The sequence below is a fragment of the Phytophthora infestans genome, genomic scaffold (assembly GCF_000142945.1).
Source record: "Phytophthora infestans T30-4 supercont1.13 genomic scaffold, whole genome shotgun sequence".
NCBI classification, from domain to species: Eukaryota; Oomycota; class Peronosporomycetes; order Peronosporales; family Peronosporaceae; genus Phytophthora; species Phytophthora infestans.
Window position 1 is genome coordinate 630878 of NW_003303746.1, and position 19866 is coordinate 650743.

The window sequence follows — 19866 nt, forward strand, 5'->3', positions numbered from 1 at the left end:
TGTCGAGAACCAGGCATCTCCAGGCGTCTTGCCCTTTCCGGATATTCTTGCGCAAAATGTTGACGCGTTCTTGAGCAGAGACATGATTTGGTGGCCGAACCACTTGTCTGGGTGGAGACGGGATCCAGGGGATCCGCCACCATGAGACGATCCCCCCTTAACTTGACTTCGACTCCTTCACAAGCAATCTTGTTAAGTTGATTTAAGTGCTCATATCCCTCACACAACGTTTTTAGGACCGCCGGAACGATGTTCTTGTTTGGGCGATAGTCCTCCACTGTTTGGCCTCAAATTAACTCTACGAATGCAGGTAGCGGGAGCGCCGACCGGCATGCAAGGTCCGATAGAGCGTGCTGCAATGGTTGGTTAAGCAGATAAACCGGGCCTTCTGCGCTTTCGTGCATCGCAGGGTAGTGTTGTTGGGGCATCTCGATGTTAAAACTGGCCATAACCTTGGTAAGCTCGGCATGCCGAACTTGTTTGTGCAGGTCTCGACGTATCATTGCGTTGTCATACGTCTCACTTGCTCTTTGACTTGATATTACAGGGCGAATCGTGCGAGTCCCTTCCCAGTCGACCGGCCTCTCGGTGGTACTAGTACGTACTTCCACAAAACTACTAGAGCGATCTGAGTGTATACCAATCAAACCCTGCGGGCGGGTGCGCGAATGCATAGTCGGAGGAGTCAGTAAAACCGTGGGTGACTGTGTAGTCGGTCCGGACGGTATAGTCGAAGAGGGCTGTATAGCTGTGGATGACTGTATAGTCGACCCAGACTGTATAGTCGCAGGGTGCTGTATAGCTGTGGATGACTGTATGGTCAAAGGACGCTGTATAGCAATAGGTGACTGTATAGTCAAAGGGCGCTGTATGGCTATGACCGACTGTCTAGACGGATCAGACTGTATAGTCGGAGAGGGATGTATATCCGTAAGGGTCTCCTCGCTTGTGACAAAGCCATCAGTCGCAACGGAAAGCGGAGGCTGCGGACCGGGCTCAGAGGCCACTTGCGGTGGGTTTTGATAGGCAAAATGACCCTCAAACACGCTAATTTCTCGCTCCCGCGCGTATTCGTTCCCTCACCGCTCCACTCCCACCCTATCCGCCTCCCCGCGCTTCTCGTGCCGAGGAAGTGGCTTTTGCGTTGACGCCTCACTAAACTTGCTCTCAACCTTTCTGTAGAACTTGATCTATTATCCTGCATTAGGTGGTTCTCGTACCGAAAGGATGCCGAGCTGCATTCCTCACGGCCCCATCAGCGACGCTCGCCTGGATTCGTGCGGCGCGACCCGTACGTCTCGTCGACCCACTGCTGTACTCGTGGAGGCAGGCGGTCCGGCCAGTTGTGTGCTCGCTTGTGGTTACCGCAACGATCGCGGGTGCCTCCAGAGCACGGGAGACCTGCCACATTCAGCAAACACGGTTCTTGGCCACGCCTGTTAAGCGGGATAAGACGTCGGATGCCGTCAGGAATCGCAGGTCTTCTAGCTTCGTCGCGGCGCTGGCGTCCGCCGGAGTCACGGGCAACTCTCCCGTCGCTGTCTGCTGGTTGGCTGAGAACACTGAGGAGGGCCATCGCCCACAGCGGCGACTGGTAGTCGATGCCTCGCAGCGCCTCACAGAAGCCCATCCACCACGACGCATCATCCACTTGAAGATACCCCAGTGCCGTCCCGATGAACTTGTTCGCGTACATCAGTGTCAAACGAACGCGACCAGGAGTGTTGGCGGGATCAGCTTGCTTGTTCGGTACGGAGACAGGTAAGGTTACATCTGCTATGTCTTTTGTTCTGCGTGTTCGGGGGCTGGACTGCGTGAGGTTCCAAGTGACACCCGCCGTCCTGATGGCAGTCTTCAGCGGGCGTTTAGGATCCCGTGGCCTAACAGTGATGCACTTCAAGGAGAGCAGCTAAATTGCGTGCCTAGAAGACGGTTCGACGAACGCCAACTTCTCAAGCGACTTTAGTCCTTCAGCAACGCTCCCTCCGGCCTCTATTACGTGCTCTTCCTACGAAGATATCCTTGACGCCATAACGGCTTGAATGCGCTGGGCCAGGAGGTGTGGTACGACCACATGCGCAAGCTGACGTCGAGGTTGCGGGTGTTTGTGTCGAAGAAGTCACGGAACATTCGACTTGCGGCCAACATGTGGGTTTGCGGAGGATTGTAGTCGCCCTTCGCCTTCTTTGAGCCTTCTGGGAAGCTTGCGCTGGTCAGGTAACAGACTTCAGAGGGAGGCAGCCCTCCTTTCGAGTTCGGAGCCGTGACGATTGTGCCTGCGGACGCCCCACCCCATTGTGTACTTTCGCTACCGCGGAGCTGCCTCAAGCGTGCAACCTCATCGCGTAAGGAACGAAGCTCGCGCAACAGGTCCACTGGTGCTGCAGGCTGCGGTACAATGGGTGTTGGGTCAGGCTCGTGATGAGAAGGATGGTGAGCAGGACCCTCGGCCAATGCCACACCGCGACCGGGCTCAAACGACGCCATAAATGTGGACAGGTCGAAGTCTTTCCGGGAACTCGGGCGAATCTCAGGAGCAGCCGGTGTAGGAGGTTGTACAACTGGTGGAGGGAGCTGCACGATCGGGACAGTATCCCCTGCTGACTTCTTCGCCCTCTTAGGCTTAGGAGTTGCCGCCTTGTCCTCCAGGCCGTGGTCGGACCCGTCTTCAGTGGCGTCGTCACTCCTTGCTCGACTGGTAGTAGCTGCAGGCGACGGGGCCGTGCGCTTGGGTGTCTTCTTCTTTCCCGTGCGGGCCTCGGCCGGTGCTGGAGAGGAAACGTTGCCGGAGGCAGCTCGCTTGCTCGTGCGAATCGGCGGAGGGTCTGAGGTGCTACGGACGGATGTATTGGTCCACGTCTCCTCTCCACCAGTGACGTCGACGACGTCGGCTGCTGGGACGGTAGAGGCGCTGTCCGACAGGGCCGTGGTGGCCCTGGACGATGGGGAGTTGGGTGCGCTGGAAGACATGGTGTAGGATGAACCCCCCCTCTTTCTTGTTCGTAGTTCTTGTTCTCCAAATGCGAAGTGAGGAGTGGAGGCCACGTGTGTGATTGGCAGCTTTCGGGGAGTACACGTACCGGTACTACGCCAGTAATACCGGTCACAGATAATCTCGTGTGGAAAACACAATTCCCTTCCTCCGCTCCGCTCCACTATGGAATACACCAGTATCCGAGACGCTGTGCGGGGTCCGGACTTAACAGACTCGCGATGATATTCTTCAGCTCGGTGCTAGTGTTTTCAGGCCAGGGCAGTCGGTCTGGGCGGAGCGAAGCAATGTCGTTCAAGATCTCCAAGTCGTTCTCGTTCTCCCGTGTGAATGGTGTTGCACCGGTGAGCATTTCGTACATGAGCCCACCAAGTGCTCAGTAATCCGCAGCGATGTTGTGGCCTACCGAAAACAGTCACATTAGACCAGGACTTCGTCTACAATACAAATAGACTCTCTCACCTTCGCCAGTAATCTGCTCCGGGGAGAGGTATTCGGGGGTACCTCACACAGTGTAGGTCCGGCCACGACCGACGTACTTGGAAAGCGTACACGAAGCAGCCAGCAAATTCGATGCTTGAACGAGCTGAGACACAGGACAACGGGACGTACCGCAAGTTGATCATGCGGAGGTTTCCACTGCGGTCCACCATGCGGTTCGTGGGGTCAACCGTTCGAGAAACCACGCCCTCCTGTACATGCAAACGACAGCAGCGTGAGACGTGGAACTAAACCTCATCGAGAACTTAGCGCTAGCTTACCAAGTGCATGAACTCGAGCGCCATCACAACTTGCGCGGCGTAGTATCGTACGAACGACTCGCCGTGCGGTTCGCCGTCCGAGGAGCTCTCCAGAGTGCCATCGATTTGCGTGTTATACAGCATGTGAATGTCTGAGCCATTCGTTCATCCCGAAGAGCTGCGACACAATAGCGTTCTTCTCGTACACAGATACGTAGATGTCACGCTCGCCACTGACGTGCTTCATCATACCAGCGTCCATGATCGCCTGTTTGCTCACCGAGCGCAACGTCAAATAGACGGACGGGGATGAGCCCTTGACCTCGACCAAGCGAACAGTGTTTATTAGATCGGACATGACGCTTCCGACAACATCCAGACCGTTGATAGAGTGGGGCATCTCGGGCTTCCTTTCGTTGTCGAACGGGACGAAAGTGTTCGGCTGTCGAGCATAAAACCCAATTCTAATTAGCGCAAACACCATAGTATAGTACATACTATCCATACAACACCTTTGCCTCCTTCTGTGCCTCCAAGATCCGTGTCTTGCGTGCACGACGCAGTTTGTTCTTCTCCAAAATTGAAGGCAGGTTGCCCACAGCCAGTTCCAATGCGTCCTTTCGAATGAACAGACACTCAGTGCTCTCAATAGCACGAATGGAACGTTGTCTGCATACGAATACATCACAAGTTGTTGTCAACAAACAGTCATCACGCCCACCAATGTGCAGAACTGTCCATACCTGATCGAACGTCTTCGAACCAGCGCAATTTCACCAAAGTAGTCGAGCGTCTTGAGCTCCAGAGACACCACATTGTCCATCTTTGAGGTCGATTCGATGCGGCCACTGATGATCAGAAAGAAGCCCGGCTCCGTCATTCCCTCGTGCAAACCCACTTGGTTTGGTTCGAAGACCACAGTGCGCATCTCTTCTGCAACCAGGTTAGTCTGCGCCACAGTCAATGGCCACAGTAGGCTGATCTGGCGTAGACGTTACACAACATCACGCAGCGGTCGACCACGCATCAAGCTCGAGCGGTAAGCAATCCGATCCAGCGCCCAGAGCGTTCCTCCTTTCTCCTTTGAAACAACCGTGATGACGCGAGGCTTCGGGTAAATAACTGCCAGATCACCGAACGTCGGATGAGAGTTGTTGGCTGCCTTGCACACCTGCGAAGCCCATAAAACAGGTCAATTGCTGGTTGCGGAGGCAACGGCAACATGAGATGTGCAAGTTGCCGACGAAGGCGTAATTTCCCGATGTCGCAGTTAGTTATATTTAGTTCTGTAGGAGCTCGATAAGCCGGTACGAGAGGGCTCTCCATCGACATTTCGTTCGAGTTACTGAGCAAGAAAAACGTGCGGGAGTTTTAAAGCATGACATGAGCAATTTCTCACGGAAAAATGGACTTCCAAGACCTGTAGACCCGACAGAGTTTTCTACTTTGATTGGTGCAGTTGAAGTCCTTCACAACGTTGCTCTTCAATGTTACAAGCCTCTCGTCCAGGAGCTAATCCAATCCGCAGTAACGTTTCTTGCTGAGTTACGTGTTAGTGACGCACCAACTTCAGTGCTAGCTCTAGCAGAAGTTGCAGCTTGGATTGATGACCGTTTGGAGTTGTTTCGTGTCTATGTGTCTGATGAGGATTAGGATAAACCAGGAGGGGTCAAGTCGCATTTCAGTATTGCTCACGAGTCTTTCATGCGAGTCCATCCGTTTAAAATGCGGCAAGAGCTACACTCTAAACGGGGACAAGCTGCGTTTTCCGACGGTCAACGTGGTCAACCTCCCGCGGCAAAACGACCAGGCAAGTTCGAGAAGCGTCCCTCACGCTCAATTCCTCTGGAGATCCGAAAGGCCCTTCCTAAACAAGGCGGAAAAGAGATCTGGCTTCGTTTCCTTTCCAAGGAAGTGTGTCGAGGCGAAAACGGAGCCTGTGTCGACACAAATCGTTGTCATTTTAAGCCAGCAGTATTACCTCAGGCGGTTCGTGAATTTATCGCTAAGAAATTTGGAGGAATATCAAGCGACTTGCAGTGACGGTGTATACTGGCGGAGGCCGAAAGCTCCGATTTTTCACTGATTGACGACACCGATTACTTTGAAATTATTTCTTCCGGTACCGCCAGCAGTACACCTCACTCTAGTGCTCAAGGTTGGTGTTCAAAGGATGTGGTATCGATTTTGGCTACAGGGGCAGCGAGCACGACAGTCTTCCCCTCTTGTAATTCTATACAAGCTCACCACAGCCTCAACTCTCTTATGCGAGCAGCGAAGTCCAAGTGCTTCCCCTCGAGTAAGAAATTAGGAGACACAACCGAATTAACTGCGTTGCTCAAGCTGCAACCACGGGCAGCGGATTCTCTCGACTCCCCCTCGTGCGATAGTATGGTTACTACCCGCGCAGTAGCATTCTCTAACGAACAACCTCAGCCCACGTTAGACGCAGCTGCAATTCTAATTCGTGCCATGACATCTTCGCAAGGAGGTATAGACGGCAAGAGCGACCATATTTTATCTGCATGGGCAGCGGAGGTTTCAAGCTTCCCCTCATGCGAAAAATTTGACGAGAATGAAAACGCTACGGCGACGATGCCACCTGTATTTTGCGGTGCACATGAATTACACAAGTCAAACGCTCGACACGCTGCTGTTTGTGATAAAAACCTTGATGGACATGTGCCGACAGATAGTCTGCATTGTCCTAGTACTCAAAGTACGCCGGATATAGTGAGGCTGCTACGACAGCGCAAGTTCTCTCAAACTTTGCTGGCACGTCGCCGTTTGGCGGAAATTCACATAAAAACTGCTTCAGTAGTTTTAGCGCAACAGTTTATTCGCAGTGGCATCTCTCCACCGGATCCAGCACCAGTTTCAATGCAATGCAATGGGAAAACGACTTATCTGTTGGATCGAAACAAGCAGGCGGTATACAGTGAGTTTATTCGTCGAACCAATATGAATCTGCCAGAATTTGTTCGCCTTCTACGTGGTGAAAGTCCTGCCGATTCAAGACCAAACAAAAATCTCGAAATACCAAGCAATCATCCTGCCTGGGTCAGCTACGAACATAACTCGCATTGGCGAGCCATCGTGGATCACGGTGTTATACTGTATTGGAAGAAAGCATTTGGCAAGCAAGACAAGCCGCCTCCAAATCATGGATCGGCTCGCAGGGCGCTGAACACGATTGTGAAAAACCTCCGAGCTGGACAGGACGCCGATCGGTACTTACAACTCGATCATGACTTACTTTCTACACTGGAAGACGTGACTTGCAGTCCGTTTGGGGCTGTATCGAAGGGTGACGTCGAATTAAGCGTTGACGCTCGTATAATACACGATTTGTCGTTTCCAGTGGGCAGCTCAGTGAATGACAACACAATTGCTGATCAAGAAATCTCAATGACTTACGATGTGCCCGATGCACTATCTAATCGGATATTGGATGTAGCACAATCATTGCCAGGACAGCAGAGGAAGCTAACAGGTGACGTAAATGGTGCGTTCAAAAAACATCCCAATTGCGGCGGACGAGGTTGGCCGGTTTGCAGGGACGGTTCCAGAGCTCAACATCTTGGTGATCGATTTGTATTGCCCCTTTGGATGGAAAAACGCTCCTGCTTCGTACTGGTACGCTGGTCCAGGAAAATAAGCACTTATACGCTAATTCAGCACCACCAAGTGGACATCAATCACTTAAACAAAGCCAAAACTTCGATTCACGAGCTTGGTGCGATGATCATATCGCCATCGAGCCCGACATCGGTTCGCGGCTGTGTGACGCGGAATTTGCACTGAGAACTGCAATGATAACAGTTCTAGGGCCAAACGCATGCAACGAGAAAAAGTTCTCTCCTTGGTTTTCACGTGACAGAGCATTAGGACTGGAATGGGATCTGCAGAAGCTGACAGTATCCATGCCCGAGGAGAAGATAACAAAAGCGCTTCGTCGGGTTCGTGAAATGGCTCGTAGGCTCAAGGCCACCCGAACTCAATTGCAGAAGCTGATGGGTAGCCTCCGACATGTGGTTACATGTGAGCGAGCAGCTGCACCTTTCTTCCAACGAATTGCCGATTTAACCCGTCGAGCACCACGCTTTGGTGTCATTTTAGTTTCAGCTGGGGCTAAAGATGACCTACGCTGGTTCGAGTTAGTCTTATCAGCAGGGGTTCTTAATGCCATCCCTCTCGCTCGTTTTGTACGGCGACATGAACCCGATTACCACATCCAAATGGATGCTAGTGATCGCGGTTTGTGCGCACTTTTTCCAGCAAGACAGCAGTTCTTACAAGTGGAATTTAATTATGAGGAGCTTCAACTTATTGAAGAATTCAACAGATCAGGGGACGGAGATTTCGGAATCAACGTCCGTGAATTGATGAGTGCTGTGTTTGCTGCATTGGTGTGGGGGGCATCTGTGGAGCCGTTCGAGTCAAGATAGTGACGCTAATGTCCGATTCCGGATTGATAACAGAGCAGCGGTTTCGTGGAGTAACCGCAGAGCTAGTCGCAATCGTTTCGCGCAAATGCTCCTGCGCATTCTAAGTCTGTTCGAAGTAAAGCATGCATTTTATTCCACCGCCGATCACGTGGCTGGTGTAGACAACGCCATTGCCGACACAGGCAGCAGGATGTGGCAGTCACCACTACTGGCGACAAAAATTTTCTAACATGTCTTGTGGTTGGCAACAGGCTCAGACCCCTCACGACTCGCGAAACCTCTCGCGTCTTTGGGAGCATTACTCCGCGCAGGGGCTTTAGCACAGTCGTCGTCGAGGAAACATTACACAAGAGCGTGGTCTCAATGGACGTATTGGTGTAAAATAATGGGACTTAGCCCGTGGCTCAGTAAGGCCTCGATAGACAAGAACGCGGAGCAATTGGGTGTGTTCGCTGTTTATCTCGGGCAGTACGGAGCGAATCGCTCTCAGCAAGGAAACACATATTCCACGATTTGTTCGAAATTGTGTGCGGTACGCTGGTTTCATCGCAATACGGCAGGATACGACCCTGGTGTAAATGCCAGTCACGCGATTTTGCTTCGAGGAACTCGGCGATTTACCAATCCTGTCGTCAAGCAGCAGCCTCTGACAGCACGCCTGATTCGTCTCATTTTCGAAGAACTTGACCTCACGCAGACTCGACACCAACTTTTATGGGGTGGTCTTTTACTCGGATATTTCTTCCTGCTGAGACGTTCTGAATATCTATTCATTGGGCGGCAATTTCACAACTATACTCTTCGGCTCGAGGCAATTAAGTTTTACGACAATCACGAGCGCTTAGTAGCACCTAAGCGAGCCATGGCAGTTGGCATCTCTCTCAATGGAGCCAAAAACAACCAATTCGGCCGTGAGGAAATGCGTTACCACAGCAAGTCAAACGATTCGCTGATCTGTCCGGTTCGAGCAGCGCGATGGGTCCATAAAGCGGCAGCAGTGTTGAGCACGAGTGCAAACGATCCAGCCTTGTCAGTGAGAAAGAGTGGAATCACATCAACGGAGATCGCTGCGATAATTAAAAAATGCGGCAAGAAAAGCCGGTCTTGATCCGGCACGATTTTCCACTCATTCTGTTCCAATTGGAGGCGCCACAGCGTTGCTCAACGCGGGCGCCGATCGGCTTGTCATCAAACTTATGGGTCGTTGGTTGTCCAACGCGTTCGAGGGGTATCCGGTGCTCTCCGCCAAGGGGTCTGCGGAACTTTCACGCTACATGTACTAACAAAAAGGCGACCACACCCACGGCTCAACTCGCGGCAAGTTCATGATGGGGCCGCCGCCACGCCTCGCCCAGGTGTGGAAAAAATACAACTCAATCAATTTGCCCCAACGTGACATTGTTGGAAATTGCTGGTTGCAGAGGCAACGGCAACATGAGATGTGCAAGTTGCCGACGAAGGCGTATTTTCCCGATGTCGCAGTTAGTTATATATAGTTCTGAAGGAGCTCGAGAAGCTCAGTTGCTTCCAGCTCACTTTCGCTTTCTTTTCGCAGCTAATCCGCCACGCCTCGCCCAGGTGTGGAAAAAATGCAACTCAATCAATTTGCCCCAACGTGACATTGTTGGAAATTTGGACACTTGGTCACACCCGTATGTGATGAATAGGTCACACTTGCTAAACGTGGGTCACGTGACCAATTTAACTAGGTCACGCAGTAATAGCAGCAATCGCCCTTCACGGCAGTTTTGAAACCATTCCGATTCTCCCGAAAAGGCACACCCGCACTCAAAGGCAGGCCACTCCACTATAACAACATATCGATGACTCGCCGCAGACCTCCCAGAGGTGCAAACTCACCTTCACCTCTCAATACGTCACTTGTCGAATCATTACGTCGTCGTTGGAGGACAAGGTTCTCGCCGCCTTTTCGTCCATCACGGCAATATCGGGGTACTTCCACATCCGAAGTAGCAGTAACAGATACATCCATGCACAGCTGTGAGGTAGCCTATAATCTGCCAGCAACGTACATAAGAAAAGAAGCACAAGAACCGCTGTCACCATCGCTTAATACAGAATCGCTGTCGACTCAGCCTCCTACGTCATCCTCAGCAAATCCGACAAGCTCGCAGCGTACTCAATCTTCACGTAACCTCATCCCCACTACTACTGAGCTCCCACAGTCAACAGCAAGCTTAGTACGCTTGTAGGTAGCATACAAGCCACGCGACGGACGTACCAAGGTGTATTATCAGGGCTATGCCTTCACGCGCGCAAATACAACTGTTGTCAAGATAACCTACCGTTGTAGCTGATACCGTAAGAATTGTCGGACCCAGTTTGCTTACTATGCAGCCATAGCGTCGTTTGACTTCGAGAATATGAAGCCACATACCTGTCGTGCTATCCTCGGTCTTGTTGGGTCCGAGACAGGATCCGGTGATCACTGCATCGACATTTCAGAGGCTGTAATGGATGAAGTCGAAAAACAGGCCGCCGAAACGACTATTACACAAAAGGAAATTTGGACAGGTATTGTACAAAAGTTTTACATGCTAGATGGACCTCCTGTTCGTGGAGTATCAAAACAAGTCGTTGAACATCGCGGTCAAAATGTACGGGGAACACGTGGCGGGGGCCTACCAGCTTAATCGAGAAGCCACCCCTGTCGAAGGTGAAAGGTAGCCATCAGGGTTTCTTTCAGTTCCAGTATTCATGGCATGATGCCATCAAGGCGCAGAAAGACCCAGTCGGTATCGACAGAATAATTGGGTGGGGTCATCTCGCGCTGTTAAGTTTGCTGTGCTTTGAGAATTTATCGTGGTACATCGACGGCACTTTCCACTGTGCTCCTAGCCACTACAAGAAATACGTCACGATCATGGTCTATGACCAATCGAGTAAGCTCTACGTTCCTGTCGTGCATGTGCCCACTACGTCCATGACAAATAATCGTACCTGAAACTGCTACAGTGCGTTCAAGATTCTGTTGGCTGTAAATTCGTTCCGAAGGACGTTGTATGCGACTTTGAGGGCGCTCTCATTGGAGCAATGCGTACGTTCTTCCCTGATATCCGCATCATTGGCTGATTATTTCACTTTAAACAGGCCTGCAGCCGCAAACCAAAGCGATATGGGATGCCAAAGCTCGAGGCAAAGGTGGCTATGTCTCCAAGCGTGTTCGACGTACTGACCGTCATTGACCCCAGCAAAGTTGAAGTGCAAGGAATCGCGTGGGTGAAGGCTAAGATACGAAAAACTTGTGAGACCAAGCAGTTAGTTTACTCTCGACAAAAATGGAGAATATTTTGGGCATATTTCCAACGTACCTGGATGGATGCATTTCCCCCAACGTTCTGGAACGTGTACGGAATCAATCGGGATATTGTAAGTCGGACCAACAATCCATTAGAGCGGTTCCATCGTGAGCTAAACAAGAGAATTTGGCCTCATCCATCAATGAAACAATTTGCCACTACTCCGGAGATTCTAGCTCGTGAGTACGTTCTGCAACGCAATGCAATCATATCCGGAATTGCTGTTCCGCCAGTACGAGCTCGCTTAGTGCTGCCAATAGCCCCCAGATTACCTAGTGTGGCTGCCATTGAAGACTCCGCTTCGAGCAGCGATAGTGAAGGTCAAGTACACGACGTCGACGTGAATTCGGATCCATATAGCACTGACGTGTCTTCTACAACCGAAGAAAATGCTGTCTTGGAAGAGGCGGATGCGGCTTATGAGCACGATAAGCAGTTTTGACGGCCCTTGCTCAGTTAAGTCGTGGTATTAATGAGCTACTTGTAAAAGCCCAGCCTTCATACACAAGCAACAGTAATGCCGTGACTAGAATGAAAGCGCGCCAAGACAAGATTTCGTCATTTCCACGTCGCCCAAAAGTCGTGCGTAATTCAAAACTCGGTGCATCAAGCTCGACGCGAGCTGAAAACGACGGTGCCAAACGAGTTGGTCAACTGGTTCGTGCATGGGCTAAAACCAGCAAACAAGTTGAGCAGCGAATAATGCAACGAGAGCGAGAGCTACGACGTTCATGTATGTTACTTTGTCGCAAAATCGTAATCTACTTGAAAAGTGAAAGTTTGTCAACTACGAGCTAATTCTTGTTTTGTTCTTTCTTGAGGCTACTAAAGCGAACTGATACTAGCTATCGCAAGGGATCATCTTGTTCTCATTTCACAGAATAAATTTGTTTATCACTTGAATAACGGAATACGTCTGCTGAATCTATAGCGTAAGTGATCGAAGGTTAAGACTAATCGGAATAGATCGCATTGCATGACATTGGTAAGATGAATTTGAGCCGATTCAAAGGTAAATTCGTTGTGCACCTTTTACCAACTACAGCAATCAGCGTGGCACCCGTGGAAAGCGTGTTCCTCGAGCACAAACTACCATCAAATATTAGTCTAAGCGGTTTGTATTTGTCATACAGCAACGTGGTCAGTACATCTAGCTATAACATATGCGGAATTCACTGCAAGGCAAGACTCAAGGAACATGCACTCGCATATATTGAGAAGCCATAAGACCGACGGCTTAATCGAAATCAAATATGCAAGATGCCATCTCATTCTCCCATTCCGTGGAAAAAGGCGCGTCAAACGCGTGAGAGGTGAGGGGCACGAGGACATTTGCAGGGATAGCTTGCTTCACTTCAGCGTTAGAAAGTCTCTTGCAGTTTGCTACGTCAACAAATCTGCGGTTCATGTTGAGAAATGAGCATATATCAATGTTGTGCTTTACAATGCTAGTTCGGTGGCTCGTAACCAGCATTCCAGTGCTTCCGAAATCTCGTTCAATCTGGGCGGCGGAGGACGGAATCGCATACAGAATTCTCACTGCAATAGGCATGATCCGGTGGTTATTCTAATTTGCTGCCTCTTCTAGTTTGAAAGGATACCCTAGTGATCTACAGTCTACTCGGATCTGCTAACGACCTGTCGAGCTCTTCGTCGACTCGAGCTTCATGCACATCGTGTTGAGCAACTGTCACCGCTGTTTCTTCGGTAAATTCCATGAGATCTTCCGAAAACACCGTTTGCTTCTGGAGACTTGGTATATTTGGCATAGGCCCAGACGTATTAGATGAACTGGTCGGCTGTTGTGATTGTGTCGATGCCTGCGAGCCAATAACACTTCCTTTTGAAATTTCAAGCATCAGAACTCGTAGTCGATTCGTCACAGCAACCTTCACGGACGCTACATTTCGCGCCACGCTATGTTCGTCTAGGCGAAGTTGGGGCTGCTCTGGGTCAATTAACAACTGCTCGTTGCAAATTTTGACGATCTTAGCGAGACTTTTGGCTTGAATCTTGAATGATGGGTGCAACAACAATTGCATTTCTGGTATATACGCTGTACTTCGAAAACGCGATGGGTCCGTATAGCGAATGAAGAAGTTCTTGTGAAATGCTTGTGCGAGCAGGGCACGCGTTATTTTGGCGAGTCAAGTGATATTTTGCACTTGGTAGTACAGCGGAGGTTCTGAAGAGGACCGTGCCTTGTCTTGGATGGGCTGCGTTTCGTCCAAAATGGTCGTTTGAAGGCGAAATACCGACAGGAGAACGCTCACTTGGTTTGTCTTCTTTCTGGCTTTTAGTATTGAGAGCTGCAACAGGGTTCAGCAGTCCATACAATTCGAGAAGAGTTTCCTTGTCATCTGCGATAGGTAGACCCTCTGGTGCAGCTTTCCGTTCACGAATTGCTTTGTTAATCTTCTCTTGAAACCAGTCTTCGAGCTGGCCCCATTTGCTCAGTAAACGTTTTCTAAACCCATAAAGCGATGATCTGTATGCTCAAGCAATTATTTGGACGCGCCTGTGTTCGCCATTTCACAAAGCTCAGCAAAAAGACTCCCCATGGTTGCATTAGAATGAATTGCATACGTGGTGCGAGCGATGCGTGAAAGCAGATCTGTTACTTCGGGGGTTTTCGAGCTGCATCGCTGCGGCACGATTCCAAATGCCATCTTCGTTGCAGCGTTCGCTAGCTGCGGCATACACTATTCCCATTTAAGATGAATTCCTGTCGTCATCATCCATTTGATGTCTGGGCCAGCGTCGGTGGTTGAAGCATACACATCTTAAAGCGTCACCTGAATTTCTTCAAAAGCTCGAGGATCCATCGCTTTAATGACCCGCGACTTCCTTCACTTCTCTCGCCATTCATGGGCTCATAATGGCGAGTACCCAAACTATCAATTTGGAGTTTTCATTCACAGTCGGTAAAGTAGAGACGGAGGCCCAAGTATTTGGTGGATTTCTGGGTCTTCGACGTCAACATATCACACACCACTGTTAACGTCGGTACTCCAAGAACTCTGCTGCGATCAATGACATCACAAGCAGCGATTCGTGCACGTGCGTACAGCTTGACAATAGAACGCTTCACCGAGTGATTGTTGATCGTGACCCAAAATCATCTCCTCGGGTAAAGTCTGCTAATAGCTCAGATTCATCATATTCCCCAATTCGAAAAGAGAGATTGTTATTAAACACACGCATTGTCTCCAGTAGTAATGTCATTTTTCTGCCATCGTCGCCAGTCACAGCCTTGCTCAGGATACGCTCCTGCTGCTCCGTCCAACTTCGGTTTCTGCCGTTCCCTGCTGTCACGTTCGCCGCGGTTAGCAAATGCTCATCGCCGAGGTGTTTTGTGGCTTTCGATGTGTTACCATATAGCTGAATAATCTTGCTCTTACGACGGCATTCATGGCTTCCTTGGCAAATTCAACCTACGTACTCCTTACCATCAATTGTTGCGGAAATGTGAGCACCCCAGGCAAGAATAATTGAGCGCTCCCCCCGGCGTTTTGGTACAACAGTGAATCCAGCGAGAGGAACATTATCTCGGATAGCTTGACTCACGTGCTCTGGCGCAGGGATCATAACACCGATGTTTGTGCTCGGTGAAGTGTCTGGTGCTGCCACAAATTCTTCTCGTCTCACTGCCTCAACACCCGATCTCAATGTCGCTGTACTCTGACCTATTAGCTGGGCTCCCACCTCTCCCTGTGCCGATGTCAAATCACTGTCTCCAAAATCCATCCCCTGTTAACACCGGAAGGTGGACGTTGCGTTGCAAGTGTTGGAGCTGGTTCGTATCCAAAGTGGCTACAACCTTTAGCACTGACCAATTTTATACCTTCTGATGAACAATTCGCCAGTTCAGGTCTATTTGTACAGGTCTGTAGCCAAGTTAAATCGGAGTTTGTGTTGGCGGAATGACAAGCACGTGAAACACTGATGTTGACAAGGGGCTAGAGTGAAGGATTGGGCCTATCAATGTTTTTAAAGCGCGGACACGTACTGAAGCGGTGCGCCTGCGCAGAAGGGAGTGAACTGAAGTCTGAGGTGATTAGCTGGCTGCGAGATGAATTGAGCGCTCAGACCCTGTGAAGTATCTTAAAAAGACGCGGCTTTTGACGAGGGGGCGCAATCCTCCTGTGCAGGCGTCGTAACTCCAAACCTGTAGCGACTGAAACTCCAATCCTGTAGCGACTGAAACTCCAAACCCCATTCCAAGGTTCAGACCCGGAGAATATCTTACCAAAAACCAATGCGTTTCGTAATTTTGGTCCACAAATCTGCGTAATTTACGACCAAACTAATTACGTGCACGTTACATGGTTTGGTTTGTTCAGGGTGTGGGAAACCCCTAACAGTCAGACACGGAAATAGGCCTGCGTTTTTTGCTGTTGAACTTTGTTACGTACCAATTCATACTCCCGAGGTTCGGGCCCCTCAGCGCAGACACGACATAGTGTTTAGAAAGTGACCTATTTCGAACCGCGAGTTCTTTCTTCTGATGCAAAATTCTGCATCAGAAGAAAGCCCCTCTCATCACTGTGTTTGTCTGCTGTACCATGCGTACTCAACTGCAGAAATGTTTGTGCTCACCGGAGAACCAAGATGCTATCGACGCACGCTAGATATCCGGATATCTATCCGGCAGAAAAGCAGTAATATGGTTGAGTAGGAAGACATCGTTGCAGCTTACGTGCTCACCTGAAAAATAAGAACGGTAAACTGACTGAAATTCTAAGTCGTGAGGTAGCAGCGGGTTATCCAATCCACCAAAATTTCGTCGTCTAGTCTACACAGAAAACAGTACTTGTACAGGTATTATACGAAAAATACTGTAACCAGATCGCTGGCCATTAATATATGTACCATATAGTTTTGGCACTACGATAAAGCTGCGGCTTTTAAGAAAAAAAAAAGCGATGATACAACGTGATACCGTGTAAGGAGTAAGGTGATACAACAAACTTGGAAGTATTATGGATATAGATTGGTAGATCCTACTTGGGGGGGGGGGTAATATGTCGCTAGCTGTATCTGTATACAAATGCTGCAAGTGTGTTACCAAGCCTCAACTGCAAATTGATTCGATTGCGTCGGTATCACTTACTGTTCTCGATGCCATCAGGAAAAGGAGAACCTTGCAGTAAACACGCGTACAGAACGGCTCGACGGTATAAAAAAATAGCAGAAAAGAGTACACCATTTCCCGGACTGACTGAAAAGTTTTCCAGGCGATGTGAAAACGGAGATGCGAGGCAAAAAAAGTCACCGTCTCAGACAAAATAGTACTCTTCCCAAGCCAAAACGAAGCCATAGCACAAGTACATGTAGTGCTGACACAAAGACAACGAAAGGCTCACAGATACGCTGTTGGAACTGACGCAGGCGTTAAATATTCTCATTCATCAATTCGACTTTAACAATGCCTTCCCCCACCGTCAACGCAAACTCTCTGCGCGACCACGCTCGGGAGAAAGCCAAGCAGCGCTTCCTTCGTGTCTTCCGCGAAGGTGGTGATTGGAAACTTGCTGCAATCCACAACGACATACCCTACAATACTGCTCGCCGTACTATCCTGAACAGCGCTGCGACGGCAAAGCCGCAAGGTGGCGTCCGTCAGGCTTGTGTGAAAATGACGGTTGAAGTGATGGCAAAGCTCGAGGAATATATTGATGAGGATTGCAGGGCTACTTTGACTAACTTAAGTGACAGACCGCGTAGCGACTTAGGTGTTGTTGCAGGCAAGTCATTCGTTCATCGTGCCCTCCAAGGCATGCTTCATAGCACTAAGAAGATATGCATTGAGAAATCCACAATGAACAACTTCGATAACAAGATTAAGCGCAAAGCGTTCGTAAAGAAACTTGACGACCATGTTGCAAAGGAAACATGATCGTCTATCAAGACGAAACCAATTTCAATCTCTATTTGCACGGTCACAGGGCTGGTCCCGCATCGGCAACAGGGCCGTCGTGCAGCTTCCACCGTCGCAGAAGAAAAATCTGCACGTACAAGGTGGAGTTTCAGCGCTTACGGGGCTGGTGCTACTGCGAACACACGAAAGATCCATAGCCAAGGAAGAGAACGCCCGCTTCATTGCTGACCTCTTCGTCTCAGCGCTGCGAACGGAGGAGTGTCGAGATCTACATGCCGACAACAAGATCGTCATTGTGACGGACAACGCGTCAGCACACAGCAGCGTCGAAGATTTAGCTTGCCAGTTGCTTGTATCCAATGGCATCCCCACAAACTTGAGATTCTGCGGCTCGGACCTTACAGCCCAATGCTAAACCCCATTGAGGGGTGCTGGAGCGTCCTCAAGTCTAAGATGTGCCTCTTCATGGCGTCAAAGAAGGATGCTATGCTTGTGCGAGGTGAGTACAGTACTTACACCTCGCAACGGCTAGCTATCATGAAGGAGGCGGTTGATATGGCGATGCCGTCGATTACGCGGCGCCTCGTGGGGAGTCTCGAGCGGCACGCGGCTAAACTTGTCTGCACTGCTAAACGCGGCGATGACATGAAGCTTGGAAAGTAAAAATTTCACTTTGCCTGGGACGCGTGATGGGCAAATGGCCAGATGTTGGGAAAAATGCACTTTTCTTTTCTTAAAACCTCATCCTAGGTTTTTCCGATTAAAACCTCATTTATAGATTGCCTGGAAAACTTTTCAGGCAGCGCGGAAAATGGTGTAGTAGCCTTATCATATAACCTATCCAATCGGCAAGAAATGGTGGGCTGCTTGCGGCTTCGTACATCTTTCGCAGATCGTGTACGTATACTAGCTCTTATTGCCAAACGCTACAGCGACATTTTCGCGCAGCTGTTAAGGCGCAATGAGCACTCGTGCACTTTTGTGGTGGTTAGCTAACGTAGCCACATACGTACTTATCGCTCGGTAGCAGCGCTAGACCCCGTCCAGACAACATGATGTCAACCTTTACAAGTTTTCTATGCAGAATTTCTGGTGTAAACCGACCAAGACTACATCTGCAGATATGTTGTTTCTTGAAGGCCAACCTTTTCGCAAAACATAATGTCTTGGCATCGATTTCAGATGAGTGGTCTCTGTGATACTTGGGCCGAGGATGTCGAACATAACCAAATATTCGTTTGAAGATGCTCCGGGCCCTTATTGCGCTCGTGTTTTTCAAGTCCCTTAGGTATATTGAAGAGCTTGTTCAAGCAGCAAATCCAACTGAGACGGATTGGATCCGCAGATTCACTGCGTGGAAACACCGCTTTTCTGTTTTCAACCAAACTGTCATGTCGAATATGCACGATTACTCCATTAAAAGAAATAAAGCTTTAGCGAGGCTAAGTCGGAGCGTGAGATACCGATGGAGACTCGAATAGAGATGTCGATAACACTGAAGCTTTGCTCTCCGCCGAGGATGTATTATTCTATGACGAAGGGGACCGCTCAGTACATGAAGATGCTGCTTCTGCGTTTGAAACATTTGACGACGTTAAACCACACGAAACGATAAACCGGAACTCCGCTCGCTTTTGGGCATTCAAGAACCATCGGCGCATCCCTAAACCGCACTTATCTCAGTCATCAACAACATGATGCTTGAAAGTATCGCAATCCGCAAACTAATTCATTTGAGCTGTTACACCTGGTTAGCGCTGGACCTATTTTTTTCTGGCCTAGGTTTTCTAAATGCATTGGATCTAAGATGACGATTCCGACAGCAAGCTTGTCGTTGGGCCACTCAAGAAGGCCCGACACCTCTCCTCACTCAAGTTGTCGAGCTTATTCGCGATGCTCTACGTCCCGAGACTATCATTTGGCGTTCAGCAAACGATAGTATTCTACAAGATCATCGTATTCTTTTTCTGTCGACAATGTCACACCCGTTTACCCTGAACCCCCTTCAGCTCTTTTATTTAAATCGGAAATGCCTTTCTGACTGCAAGCGGGCTCGAGTGAAGCTGGCTATTAAGAGCTCGATTTGTATGGCAAACTGTCTCGCAACCAACAACTTTTCTTCTTAGATGGAGCTGAGCGAACTGGAAAAGCAGCAACGATCATCCAAGGACGTACATTGGCAAGCTTCATACTATCACTAGATTGCTCAAAATCCGTGGTTTTTATAGACATCGATATGATCGTTATTGTAGAGGTCTCGATGCTATGAAAAGTGGACTGGTTAAAATTAGACAAGCTGTAAACGCGTTTCTGGTGTACGATTTGGCAAAATTTACGTAGTTCTTGTCGGGGGCTTTCTTCACCCCCCCTACACACATTTGAAGCTGATCCAATCTAGGTAGACCCCGACAACAAAACTGGCGTTATCATAACTGCTATTGAGATATTCTTTATTTGACGCCGGGTTTCGAAACGGTGATAGCGC

At 49.5% G+C, this 19866-nt stretch overlaps 4 protein-coding genes across 4 annotated transcripts; 2 read left to right on the forward strand and 2 right to left on the reverse strand.

Annotated features, from left to right (window-relative positions):
• Positions 1-3243: 3243 nt before the first annotated feature.
• Positions 3244-3876, reverse strand: PITG_08281 (uncharacterized protein; the record flags this gene model as incomplete). Its single annotated transcript, XM_002903639.1, has 3 exons — positions 3244-3394; positions 3605-3684; positions 3754-3876. 3 exons carry the CDS (start codon positions 3874-3876, stop codon positions 3244-3246), a joined length of 354 nt encoding a protein of 117 aa, XP_002903685.1.
• A 353-nt stretch (positions 3877-4229) lies between these two features.
• Positions 4230-5064, reverse strand: PITG_08282 (uncharacterized protein; the record flags this gene model as incomplete). The annotated part of the gene is made up of 4 exons (XM_002903640.1): positions 4230-4401; positions 4476-4665; positions 4741-4903; positions 5044-5064. 4 exons carry the CDS (start codon positions 5062-5064, stop codon positions 4230-4232), a joined length of 546 nt encoding a protein of 181 aa, XP_002903686.1.
• A 1629-nt stretch (positions 5065-6693) lies between these two features.
• PITG_08283 (uncharacterized protein) lies at positions 6694-7229 on the forward strand (the record flags this gene model as incomplete). The annotated part of the gene is made up of 2 exons (XM_002903641.1): positions 6694-6962; positions 7190-7229. The coding sequence occupies 2 exons, from the start codon at positions 6694-6696 to the stop codon at positions 7227-7229; spliced, it is 309 nt and encodes a 102-aa protein (XP_002903687.1).
• Positions 7230-8353: 1124 nt separating this feature from the next.
• Positions 8354-9901, forward strand: PITG_08285 (uncharacterized protein; the record flags this gene model as incomplete). Its single annotated transcript, XM_002903642.1, has 2 exons — positions 8354-9213; positions 9890-9901. The coding sequence occupies 2 exons, from the start codon at positions 8566-8568 to the stop codon at positions 9899-9901; spliced, it is 660 nt and encodes a 219-aa protein (XP_002903688.1).
• Between the last annotated feature and the right edge of the window lie 9965 nt (positions 9902-19866).